We start from the raw sequence: 13177 nt of genomic DNA, 5'->3' as shown, positions 1-13177 counted from the left end.
TTTTATTAGCAATTTTAATACTCCTTTTAGCAAGGTTCCTTGGGTATGCGTACGTTCCCATAGCAACCAGTCCTGTTATTGTCCTACGTCACAAGCGCTGCGTATTCTGGGAGCGAGAATAGGCGTAATGTGCATTTCGAGCATAGGACGGCCACCTGTTAAAATGTGTGCGTCCATGAACGAGTGTAAGTAGATCCATATGAGTCAGTGTAAAGTGCTTAGGGTTTGCCACTTTTATGAATAATGCAATTGGGGGGGGGGCACTTTAAGTGTCCTAAACAGCGCTGTATGAGAGCGAGGCGTTATTAGACTTTTATTAAATATGTTTTTGCTCCAAGTCCAACTGTCCCCCTTATTTGCACACGCTCGAAGGGCCCCATGTTGCTTGTTGCCTGGGGCCCCCGGGGACCCTTGCTACGCCTCTGCTTAAGTGAGACTAGTTTGTTAGGTTCCAGGTTCTACAGACGTTATCACATGACTACTCAAGCAAACACTCAGTGCTAAAAGACCAGCTAAGATAATTATCTTCATTTTGGCTCTGTGCTTGTTCACTTTGACATGCGCTTCTTCACTTCCAGAACGGGAAACACGACGAGGCCTGGATGATTCTCAAGCAGGTCCACGACACCAACATGAGGGCCAAAGGATACCCGGAGAGGGTCTTCTCTGTAAGCCACACGTTCCTACGATAATCAGGTTTATCCTGAAATTTCAGCTAGAAGCCCAAACCTTGTTTGTTTTCGTCTCCTATTTTTGGGAGTTTGAACTGAATTGAACTGAAATGATGTCAGGTGACCACCATCAAAACAGTGAAGCAGATGGACGAGCTGGTCAACTTGGGAGACGGCGCCGCCTGGCACGAGAAATGGAGGATTAAGCTCACCACGCTTTTCCATCAGGTACGGGAAGGTTGATACACGAAGAATTACCAATTGACTCATTCACTGCCAATCATTAATCCATTTATAAAGTATTTTTGGCATTCCACATGATTAAATAGTAACTTTCTTTTTCAAAAATAGTTGAAAATAATTTATGACGGTGATGGACGTCCAATCAATTTGGACTGGGAAGAGACAATGAACCAATGTTCAATATTACAATAAGGCACGGAGCCACCAAATATTAAATGTGATAGTTCGCTTACTTATTTTTCCCTTCTGTCATTGTTTGCATACTATCCACATTAAAGTGTGAAACCCTATAAATGTTTGGGTGGGTTTAGTTAAAGCAGACACTGATTTTTCATCTGTGTGATTTTGACAAAGATATCATTTGATGGTGATTTATGCAGAAATGTGAGAAATTCCAAAAGGTTCAGATACTTTTTCATACCACTGTATGTGTGTGTGTGTGTTGTACATATTTGGTTATTGGTTGTTATTTACCAAATATTGCAAAAATATATAATATAAAATAAAATTGAAATATAATATATAACAAATATGTAATGTAATAAAAAAAGGAATAAAACAGGAATTATAAAAGAGAATATTTACTGTTTCATTAAAATATGTAAATGAATAAAAAATGACAATGAAAACTAAATTTTAAAAAAATCCTACACACATTTTTGTTTTTATTATTATATACAGGATATATATATATATATATAGTATATAAATATCATTGGTTATTGGTTGTTATACACTAAAAATGAAGATATAAGATATAAGTATAATAAAAATATAATAAAATAAAATGTAAAAAATATTGAATATTAAATGTAATTAATAAAAAAAAGAATAGATTCAGAATTACAAAAGAGCATTTGCTGTGTCTTTAAGTTCTTTATGTAAATGAATAAAAAAAATGGCAATGAAACCTAAATTAAAAAAATACTAATATTTTAAAATATTTTTAATACTAAAAACAATTTTGTTTTTAGTATCTTTTTAAAGAAATGAAAACCTTATTTGTTTCCCATTAAAAATGTAATCAAATAAAAATAGTTATAATGAAAAATTAATAAACAAAATTAGAAAATAAAATAAATGTACTTTTTTTTAAACTGAAAATTTTAAAAAAGGGATTCTTTACTGCTGTATTCTATCAAAAAATAATAAATACAATAAAAATCTCACACACACACATACACATGTTTATGAAGTGAAGCTATTCCTATAAATAAAGGGTTAATAATTCTGCATGTGCGTATGATTTTTCAGGTTTGGAGTAATTTCCAGACAGTTTTCTCCCCCGAGTACCGCCGCACCACCTACATGATGATGGCCGTCTGGTTCTCCATGTCCTTCAGGTATAACAGTCAGACCAAATTTCGTGCTGGAGACATTGAAACAAAACGCTCACTTTTCTCCCTCCGATAGCTACTACGGTCTGACGGTGTGGTTCCCCGACATGATCAAGTACCTTCAGAAGCAGGAGTACGCGTCCCGCACTAAAGTCTTTGTCAAGGAGAAGGTGGAGCACGTCACCTTCAACTTCACGCTGGAGAACCAGGTGCACCGCCAGGGCGAGTACTTTAACGACAAGTGAGTCCACCGCTAATTGGCGTTGTACGATATGACGATATGTAAAACCATATGACGCTTTTTATCTACGTTTGAAATGTTTGTCAGTGTTATCGCTGTAGAAAGACCTGTTTCTGCAATGTACGTTTTGGCCAGCAGAGGGCGCCAAATTTGCACTGGCTTGTTTAAATCCACGGGATTCAGTATGCCATAGTAGTAGCACCAATCGGCCTCAAGGTGTCCCTACTTTTAGTTAGCCGATTAGGTCACATTAAGAGATTATTTACTCTTTTATGATCCCATTTTATTGCTTTTTTAAAACAAAAAAAGAAAAAGTGTATATATTTTTAAATAATTCATTACATATTAACTCTGCCATTGACCAGGATAGATGTCCAATTGATTGAAACTAGGAGGATTGGCTGTGAATGCTCATGTTTCATGTTTTTAGTTTTAATGGTTTTCATTTTACATTTCATTAAAAAAAAAAAAAAGAAAAGAAAAAAAAAAAGAAGTTATATACATTTAAATTTAAAAGAATAAGTTTTATGAAAAAAAAAATCTTATTTTTTTCACTTGATGTTATTATGTTTTAATTCTAATTAAGAATTGATTTAACATTTAAAAAAATCATTAATGATTCAACTAAAAAACATTTTTTTTTTTTTTTAGTTAAAAATGTTTTTTAGTTGAATGTTTAAAATGGTCATATTTACTGTTTTTCCTTTCCTCATTTTTGTTTGATTTAAAAATGTAAAAAAAAATTTTAAAAATAAAGATAATGTCATCACATTTGTAAAATGTATATATTTCAATAAAAATATAAAAAAAATAAATTTATTTTATCTTAAATCAAATAATTAAAAAAAGAAAAGTCAATATATATTTTTTTACATTCATGCATTTCAAATAATTTACTTAATTAAATGTAAAATGAAACCAAATTAATAATATAACATTTCTTGTTTTCTTTTGCAGATTTGGTTTAATTTAAAAACGTAAAAAAAAAAAAAAAAAAATTATCTTTTTTTTTTATTTATATATTTCAAGTAAAAAAAAAACTTTAAAAAACATTTTTTTAAAATATCTTTTTTTAATTAAATAAATGATTTAAAAAAGGAAAAATAAATGTATTTATTCAACATTTATAAATTAATATTTTTCAAATTATTTAATTAATGTAAAATTAAGCCAAATTAATAATATAACATTTCTTGCTTTCCTTTGCAGATTTGCTTTCATTTAAAAATGTAAAAAAAATAAATAAATAAATTTCCTATTACTTTTGTAAAATATATATATTTCAAATACAAAAACATAACATTGAAATTAAAATAATTGTTGATTTATAATTTTTAAAAAATTAAATAAATGATTTTTAAAAAATTGTAGTTTTTTTCTAATTTTAAAAAGGAAAAAAAAACTTTTTTTCCGTTTTAAAATAAAACCAAATCTAACTTTTTCACAGATGTAAAGTATATATTTCGAATTAAAAAAAAAACTGTTTTTATTAATTTTTAAAAATTACATATATTTAGATCTACAAAATATGTATTTCAAATTATTTATTCAATTAAATGTAAAATCAAACCAAATTAATTAGCACTTAGTGTTTCCCCCCCTTTTTTTTTTAATTGAAAACATTTTTTAATTTATCAATGGTTAACCACTTAGCGCCCCCTGCCGACCGTACATGAGTAATGCATGCAAGACCATTGAAAACAGCTATGCATAATCCACATAAACAACAAAATTGCTTACATTATCAATATTTATTGATTTGTTGTGAATGATATTACGCTAAACTGATATATGTACAATATATGATCACAAGTTGATCATTACATGTCTTTACATCAGACCAAAAATACTGTGCCGCTTCCGTTTACTCTTGATAGTTTTACTTTGCAGCGCTACTTGATGCATTTAACATTTTTCACCAAATAATTCAAAATGTATGATATGGCGATATAAAATGGCCCTAACGTGATTTGAGATTTCTTTTCATATCGCTCAATGCTAGCACTAATGCTAGTTTTGTCTAAACGAGGTGAGAAAATGGAGCGCTGTGGTTTTTTTCAGGTTCATGAACCTGAAAATGAGGTCCATGGTGTTTGAGGACTCATTGTTTGAGGAATGCTACTTTGAGGACATCACTTCAAGTAACACTTTCTTCAAGAACTGTACCTTCATCGCCACACTCTTCTACAATACAGGTAAGGGAAGGCGTGCCGTTGACAATGATAGATGTCCAATTGATTTCAATGGCGTATCGCAAGTAACATGTCACTTCCACTCATTAATTTTCATGACATTAGCTACTGTTGCTAAGGGGGGACACGCCCCCGTTTATCTCTAATAGGAAATGAATGGAAATCGTGTACGAAGGAGATGTTTACAGAGCTAAACCTACCAATTCTCTCCAAAAAAGATGTCATTGGGGCCAAATTCACTGGCAAAGATGTGGAAGAACATCAAAATGTTCAGTTAAAGCGATGGCTTGAGTGTCAAAGGCTGAAAAAGACAAAAAAAAACGAGCCAACCTAAGCACAGCCTTAGCTTTTTCATCGACGCAACTGACAATGACATTCTTCTCTTTCAACAAGCCATCCTTTACCACCAGCTTCTTTTCAGGTCATTCATTGTCAGACAGAAGCAGCGCACCACAACGTCAGGCAAAAAAATAAGTTAAAAATATCAAAATGCTTACCTCTTTGTGAAACTATATGTTTAATGTTTTTTTTGTTTTTTTTTTAAATATATCTGTCGCTATCTGAATGAAAAGGGACTCTATGGTAGAATACCCAGGAAGAAAACCCCACTTCCCCACTTCTGACCCAGAGACATATAAAAGCCAGACTGGAGTTTGACAAAACTTACTTACCTGAGAAAGCCAAAAACGTTTTGGAAGAATGTTCTCTGGTCAGATGAGACAAAAGTAGAGCTTTATGGGAAAAGGCATCAACATAGTTTACAGGGAAAAAAACGTGAAAAGAACACGTTCCCCACAGTCAAACATAGCGGAGGTTCCCTGATGTTTTGGGGTGGCTTTGCTGCCTCTGGCACTGGACTGCTTGGCCGTGTGCATGGCATTATGAAGTCTTAAGACTACCAACAAATTTTTGTGAAAAATTCGGTCTCCCTCAGAGGTCAAGGGTCTTCCAGCAGGACAATGGCCCAAAACACACTTCAAAAAGCACCAAAAATGGTTTGAGAGAAAGCACTGGAGACTTCTAAAGTGCCCAACAATGAGTCCAGACCTGAATCCTGTGGAAAGATCTGAAAATGGCAGTTTGGAGAAGGCACCCTTCAAATCTCAGAGACCTGGATGACACTTAATGACATCCGTCATAAGCATTCAATAATTCCCATGATCGTGTCATGTCATAATTATGACGGTCTTATGACAGTCTTATGATGCCGCTCTCATTCAAAATGAAGGAAAAAAGTAGCGGCTCATAGTTGGAAAATTACAGTAGATGAAAATTGTATGAGGTCTCGTTGACTAAAACTAGACGAAGACGAAAACATTTTGAAATGACTGAAATATGACTAAGACAAAAATGAAAAGGGCTGCCAAAACAGCACTGTTGTTTCGGAGAGCCTCGGTTTCTCCATCCCAATAAGTCGGAAGTCGATGCACATGATTTAACTCAAAGCTGATTGGACGACCTGGATCTGCTAATTTGACACCTTGGTCTTAAACCCGACTTGAAAAAAGCTCTCACCGATCCCGAAAGTCTTCTTCTCGGGTCATCACAGCTCAACGTCGTGTTCATGACATCGCGGCTCTCTGATGTTGTCATAGAGCTCTCGTGTCGCCACCTGCCAAAGCGGCTAGAGGTGTCTGATGGTCGCCGGCAGAATTCATGTGAAAATTTCCAGAACCTGATGAGCGCCGAGGCCTGGCTGAGGCAAGATATCCGATTGCACGATGCCAGTGTTGATCTTAGGCGCCCTGGTGGGGTCGATGGTGACCCAAGCCGCCGCTCAGTATATGGGCTCCTCTTCTCCTCACGGCTCCCTCTTGAATGCTCTGTTCGAGATCCCCTGCGAGGGGAATCTTCCGGAAGAGAACCGGCGGGATTCCCTGGACCCGTTCCTGTACGCGACTCACCCCGCCGACCCGGACCCCGAGTTGGGGAAGCTCCTGCGCCTGACCTACCCGGATGATCCGCACGAACCCAATTGGGACGAGGAGATCTTCTGGGGTAAAAGACTATCGACTCAACTGTACGGGCCGGTGCCGATTATCAGGAGGTCGTGCGGCTTCGTTAGAAAATTTCTGGGCCCTGTCGCCGTAGCCGTTCGCGCAAAGCTCGCCGTGCGTTACCAGAGACTGAAGAGGACGGATCGCTACGTACGTTTGAGTAACTTGTGCACGAGGCTATCCGCGCCTCCTCGGATCGCGCTGCTTTGCGCCTGGACCGTGGTTTCGTTTCATCTGCAAAGAGCTTGGTGGATGTTTCACGGCTCCCGCTTGGAATTCTTTTTGGTAGAGCACAAACAGCGGCTGATTGCTTTTTTGTTCTTACCGTCCTCGATCCTGTTTCCTCTTTTGTACTGTTTGCTTCCTTGATGGACTCTAAGCACCTTAAGAACTGTGAGCTCTGCTGATTGGATATTGTATGATATTAAATTGAATCATAAATGTCTGTTGTCTGGGTTCTTTTCAGTTCTGGAGTGTCTAAAGCTAACATTGACCAATTCAGCTTCGATACAATACAATACAAATTTGTCTATGCAGAACTGGAACGAAAAAACTGGTTAAAACCAAAATGGCAGACTTCCTGTGCGGTTTCCGACAGGGGTTCTTGAGACTTTTTTGTGGGTCTTCTCATGATCGACATGTCGACCAAATTTAATATTGCTTAATTAAACAGGCTATGCGGGCTGAATTTTTAAACCGTCATATAGATGGCGAAAATGAGCCTTTATAGACTGGTATAAACCAAAATGGCAGACTTCCTGTGCGTTTTCCGACATGGGTTCTTGAGACTTTTTTGTGGGTCTTCTCATGATAGACATGTCGACCAAATTTAATATTGCTAAATTAAACAGGCTATGCGGGCTGAATTTTTAAACCGTCATATAGATGGCGAAAATGAGCCTTTATAGACTAGTATAAACCAAAATGGCAGACTTCCTGTGTCTTTTCCGGCATCGGTTCTTGAGACTTTTTTGTGTGTCTTCATATGATAGACATGTCTACCAAATGTTATCTTTCAAAATTAAACAGGCTATGCGGGCTGAATTTTTAAACTGTCAGATAGATGGTGAAAATGAGCCTTTATTGACTGGTATAAACCAAAATGGCAGACTTCCTGTGTCTTTTCCGGCATGGGTTCTTGAGACTTTTTTGTGCGTCTTTATATGATAGACATGTCTACCAAATGTTATCTTTCAAAATTAAACAGGCTATGCGGGCTGAATTTTTAAACTGTCAGATAGATGGTGAAAATGAGCCTTTATTGACTGGTATAAACCAAAATGGCAGACTTCCTGTTTCTTTTCCGGTATGAGTTCTAGAATTTTTTTGTGCGTCTTCATATGATAGACATGTCAACCAAATTTCATCTTGCTAAATTAAACAGGCTTTGGGGGCTGAATTTTTAAACAGTCAAAGAGATAGCAGAAATGAAGCCTTATTGACTGGTAAACACCAAAATGGCAGACTTCCTGTGTCTTTTCTGGCATGGGTTCTTGACTTTTTTGTGGGTCGTTTTGTAATAGACATGTGTACCAAATTTAATATTGCTAAATTAAACAGGCTATGCGGGCTGAATTTTTAAACCGTCATATATATGGCGAAAATGAGCCTTTATAGACTGGTATAAACAAAAATGGCAGACTTCCTGTGTCTTTTCCAGCATGGGTTCTTGAGACTTTTTTGTGCGTCTTCATATGATAGACATGTCTACCAAATGTAATCTTTCAAAATTAAACAGGCTATGCGGGCTGAATTTTTAAACTGTCAGATAAATGGTGAAAATGAGCCATTATTGACTGGTATAAACCAAAATGGCAGACTTCCTGTTTCTTTTCCGGTATGAGTTCTGGAATTTTTTTGTGCGTCTTCATATGATAGACATGTCAACCAAATTTCATCTTGCTAAATTAAACAGGCTTTGGGGGATGAATTTTTAAATGGGCTAAGATTTAGCAAAAATGAGCCCTCATTGACTGGTAAAAAACAAAATGGCAGACTTCCTGTGTCTTTTCCGGCATGGGTTCATGAGACTTTTTTGTGGGTCATCTCATAATAGACATGTGTACCAAATTTCATCTTGCTAAATTAAACAGGCTTTGGGGGCAGAATTTTTAAACAGTCTTAAAGATAACGAAAATGAATCCTGAATGACTGGTTTAAACAAAAATGGGAGAAATCCTGTGTCTTTTGCGGCATTGGTTTTTGACTTTTTTCGTGGGTCTTTTTGTGATACGTTTGTGTACCAAATTTTGTGTTGCTCAATTATACAGGCTTTGGGGGCTGAATTTTTAAACAATCATACAGACAAGTCAAAATAAGACCAAAATGACAGATTATTTTAATACAAAACAAACCCAAAATGACAGATTATTTTGGTTTTTTTCAAACCAAAATGGCAGACTTCCTGTGTCTTTTCCGGCATGGGTTCTTGAGACTTTTTTGTGGATCTTCCAATGATAAACATCTCTTCCAAATTTCATTTCGCTAAACTAAACAGGCTATGGGGGCTGAATTTTTAAAAATACTTAAAGATGGTGAAAACGAGCCATTATTGACTGGTTAAAACCAAAATGGCAGACGTCCTGTGTCTTTTCCGGCATGAGTTCTTGACTTTTTGTGTGTCTTCATATGAAAGTCATGTCAACCAAATTTCATCTTGCTAAATTAAACAGGCTTTGGGGGTGAATTTTTAAACGGTCCAAGATTTAGCAAAAAATGAGCCCTCGTTGACTGGTAAGAACCAAAATGGCTGACTTCCTGTGTCTTTTCCGGCATGAGTTCTTGACTTTTTTTGTGGGTCTTCCCATGATAAACATCTCTTCCAAATTTCAACAATCTTGTGGACAACCCAAAATGAGACCGAAATGTCTGGTTTAAACAAAAACGGCAGAGTTCCTGTGTCTTTTCCGGCTTGGGTTCTTTAGACTTTTTTTGTGGGTTTCCTCATGATAGACATGTATACCAAATTTCATTTTTCTAAATTAAACTGGCTTTTTGAGGCTGAATTTTTAAACAATCTTGTGGACACTCAAAATGACACCTAAATGACTGGTTCTAACCAAAACAGCAAACTTCCTTTGTATTTTGACGTGTTTTCTTGATCGTTTTTTGTGGGTCTTTTTTGTGATACGTGTGTCTACCAAATTTCATGTTGCTAATTAAACAGGCTTTGGGGGCTAAATTTTTAAAGTCTTATAACTAGTGAAAATGAGCCCTTGAATGACTAGTTTAAACCAAAATGGCAGACTTGCTGTGTCTTTTTTGACAAGAGTTCTTGAGACTTTTTTGAGGGTCTCCTCATGATAGATGTCTTACCCAAATTTCATTTTGCTGCGTTAAACAGGCTTTAGGGGCTGTATTTCTTAAACAGTCCTACAGAGAAGCCATTAATATGAAGTCATTTTGGTCTTATTTTGGCAAATTTCGGCTTCTTCTAACCAAAATGGCAGACTTCCTATGTCTTTTCCGACATAGGTTATTAGACTTTTTGTGGGATTTCTTATGGTAGACGTGCGTGCCAGATTTCATGTTGCTAAATTAAACAGGCCGTGGGGCCTGAATTTTCAAGTCTCAGGGATAAGCCAAAATTAGCCTTATGGCTGGTTCAGACCAAAATGGCAGACTTCCTGTGTGTTTTCCGGCATGGGCTCTGAGACTTTTTTGTGGGTCATCTCATGATGTACATGTCCACCAAATGTAATTTTTCTAAATTAAACAGGCTTTGGGTGCTGAATTTTTAAATTCATATGGATCATGTAAATGAGCCCTGAATGACTGATTCAAACCAAAATCGTAGACTTTGTGAATCTTTTCCGACATGGGTTCTTCAAACTTTTTTGTGGGTCTTCTCATGATAGACATGTCTACCAAATTTTATGTTGCTAAATTTAACAGGCTTTGGTGGCTGATTTTTTTAAACAATCGTGCGAACAAGCTAAAATGAGACCTAAATGACTGGTCAAAAACAAAATGGCAGACTTTGTGAATCTTTTCCAACATGGGTTCTTGAGACTTTTTTGTGGGTCTTCTCAAGATACACGTGTCTGCCAAATTTTATTTTGCTAAATTTAACATGGTTTGGGGGCTGAATTTTTAAAGAATCGTGTGATCAAGCTAAAATGAAACCTAAATGACTGGTTCAAACCAAAATGGCGGACTTTGTGAATCTTTCCTGAAATGGGTTCTTGAGACTTTTTTGTGGGTGTTCTTGTGATAAACGTGTCTACCAAATTTCATGCTGCTAAAATAAACAGTCTTCGGGGGCTGAATTTTTAACAATCTTCTAGACAAGCCAAAATGAGCCCTCAATGTCTAGTTTAAACTAAAATGGCAGCCCTCCTGTGTCTTTTCCAATATGTTCTTGAGACTTTTTTGTGGGTCTCCTCATGATACACGAGCCTGTTCTTGAGCTATACGTTTTGTTTGTGAACGTCTTCACCGAAGCTCAACCGAGCACCCGTCTAGCCTGACGCTTTGCCTTATTTGTGGTCCCCGTCCTCCGTCCCCAAAGATCTGTTCAAGTACAGGTTGGTCAACAGCCGACTGATCAACAGCACCTTCCTGCACAATAAAGAGGGCTGCCTGCTGAGCGACGTGAGCGACGAGAACAACGCCTACATGGTCTACTTTGTCAGCTTCCTGGGCACCTTGGCCGTGTTGCCGGGCAACATCGTGTCGGCGCTGCTCATGGACAAAATCGGACGGCTCAGGATGCTCGGTAATTAAGCCAAAATCAACCGTAATGGCAGCCAACGAGTAAATAGATTGAAATGTTCCCACACTTTTGACATTTTCTGCTTTATCTCCGTGCCCTTTGTCTTCGCTTTTCTGGGCGTCATGCAGGCGAAATTAAACGATTCACAGATCAATTTTTTAAAATCGAGCTGCTCGAATTATTCAACTGTTTCAGCTCTAATTACGACACCGCTCATTTTAATGTGGATGCAATGACTGATGGGAACGCAGCTTCAGAGCAGCCATATTGGTAGGGGTGATGAAAGGTCTTGACTTTTTTTTTTTTTTTTTTGCGTCTTCAGCGGGGTCCAGCGTGATTTCCTGCGTCAGCTGCTTCTTCCTATCGTTCGGCAACAGCGAGTCAGCCATGATCGCGCTGCTCTGCCTGTTCGGCGGCATCAGCATCGCCTCCTGGAACGCCCTAGATGTGCTGACCGTCGAGCTCTACCCGTCTGACAAGAGGTATGCAAATGTGGATTCTCCTTGACAAGCGTGAAGGCTGAAGTGACGTCACGGAATGTGGTTGGCAGGTTAAGATGATGACGCTTGGCAAAAAAAAAAAATTTTTTTTCAAAAGATGACACGCTGCCCTGTAGGTTGTAGTTGTGTGTTTTGACTGCCACCAAGTGGCTGGATTTGGTACTGTACTATAGATAGACTGTATATAGACCCTACTCCCCAACGTCACAAAATGACGTGTCGCTGTATCCGGCCGCCATATTGTCTGTCATTGTTTAGTAGTGATGGGCGATACCAGTGATTTTGGATTCGATCCGATACCAAGTAATACCAAGGCCAAATATTGCGATCCCGATCCGATATCGATACCGTATTTAAAGAGTTACAGAAAACGTTTGGCCTCCGTTATTGCCAACAAAGGGTACATAACAAAGTATTGAGATGAACTTTTGGTATTGACCAAATACTTATTTTCCACCATGATTTGCAAATAAATTCTTTAAAAATCAAACAATGTGATTTTCTGTTTTTTTTCTTCCCACATTCTGTCTCTCGTGGTTGAGGTTTACCCATGTTGACAATTACAGGCCTCTCTAATATTTTCAAGTGGGAGAACTTGCACAATTAGTGGTTGACTAAATACTTATTTGCCCCACTGTATAAAGGGTACCTTGGATAGAAAGACATGTAGCTCTTAAAAGATAAATGTTAGTACGAGTTACAATAATTTGATATTAAAACCCCTCTTAATGTTTTCGTTTTAAAAAAAATTTGCAAAATTTTAAATAAAAACAAAAACTAATAGCTCGCTGTTGTTTTTGAAGTCGCACGGCGGTGACGTCACATCGCCACGCTGCCATACTTCATCGTGTCACTCTTAACTACTCAATAAGTAGGATATACAGTACTTAATTTATTTAATTTACAAACATAGCAATGCTAACCTACCAACAGTGTTGTCACAGATTACTTGAAAAAGTAATTTAATCACTGATTACGCTCAAAAAAGTTATCTAGTTACTTTACTGATTACTTCATTATCAAAGTAACTAAGTTACTTTAAAAGTAATCTGTCAGTTACTTTTTACCCATTTTTCTCCCTTTGCCGCCTCAACATAAGAATGACAACAGAAAAATGTCATCACATGTAATTGACTTTCCGATGATTGAATTTAAAGGGGAATATCAGAATTTCGCGCTAGCTTAGCCACTCCGGAGCCCTGAAACTAACAAATATCTGACAAACTAATTGGAATTTGTTGAAATCAACTCCATCGACCAATTAAACCCCGCTAACTCTTAA

General features: G+C 37.1%; 1 protein-coding gene across 1 annotated transcript in view; it reads left to right on the top strand.

Annotated features, from left to right (window-relative positions):
- The window catches only part of LOC130915015 (synaptic vesicle glycoprotein 2A-like), a 44155-nt gene that overhangs the window by 28645 nt on the left and 2333 nt on the right, over positions 1-13177 (top strand). The window contains exons 6-12 of the mRNA XM_057834678.1: positions 579-668; positions 792-899; positions 2169-2257; positions 2328-2492; positions 4554-4687; positions 11192-11398; positions 11718-11877. Coding sequence (XP_057690661.1) covers positions 579-668; positions 792-899; positions 2169-2257; positions 2328-2492; positions 4554-4687; positions 11192-11398; positions 11718-11877 — 953 coding nt within the window. The remainder of the gene's footprint in view (positions 1-578; positions 669-791; positions 900-2168; positions 2258-2327; positions 2493-4553; positions 4688-11191; positions 11399-11717; positions 11878-13177) is intronic.

This window comes from Corythoichthys intestinalis, chromosome 4 (assembly GCF_030265065.1).
Source record: "Corythoichthys intestinalis isolate RoL2023-P3 chromosome 4, ASM3026506v1, whole genome shotgun sequence".
Taxonomy (NCBI): domain Eukaryota; kingdom Metazoa; phylum Chordata; class Actinopteri; order Syngnathiformes; family Syngnathidae; genus Corythoichthys; species Corythoichthys intestinalis.
Note: the sequence above shows the minus strand (reverse complement) of the source record. Positions and strands in the feature narration are given on the sequence as shown.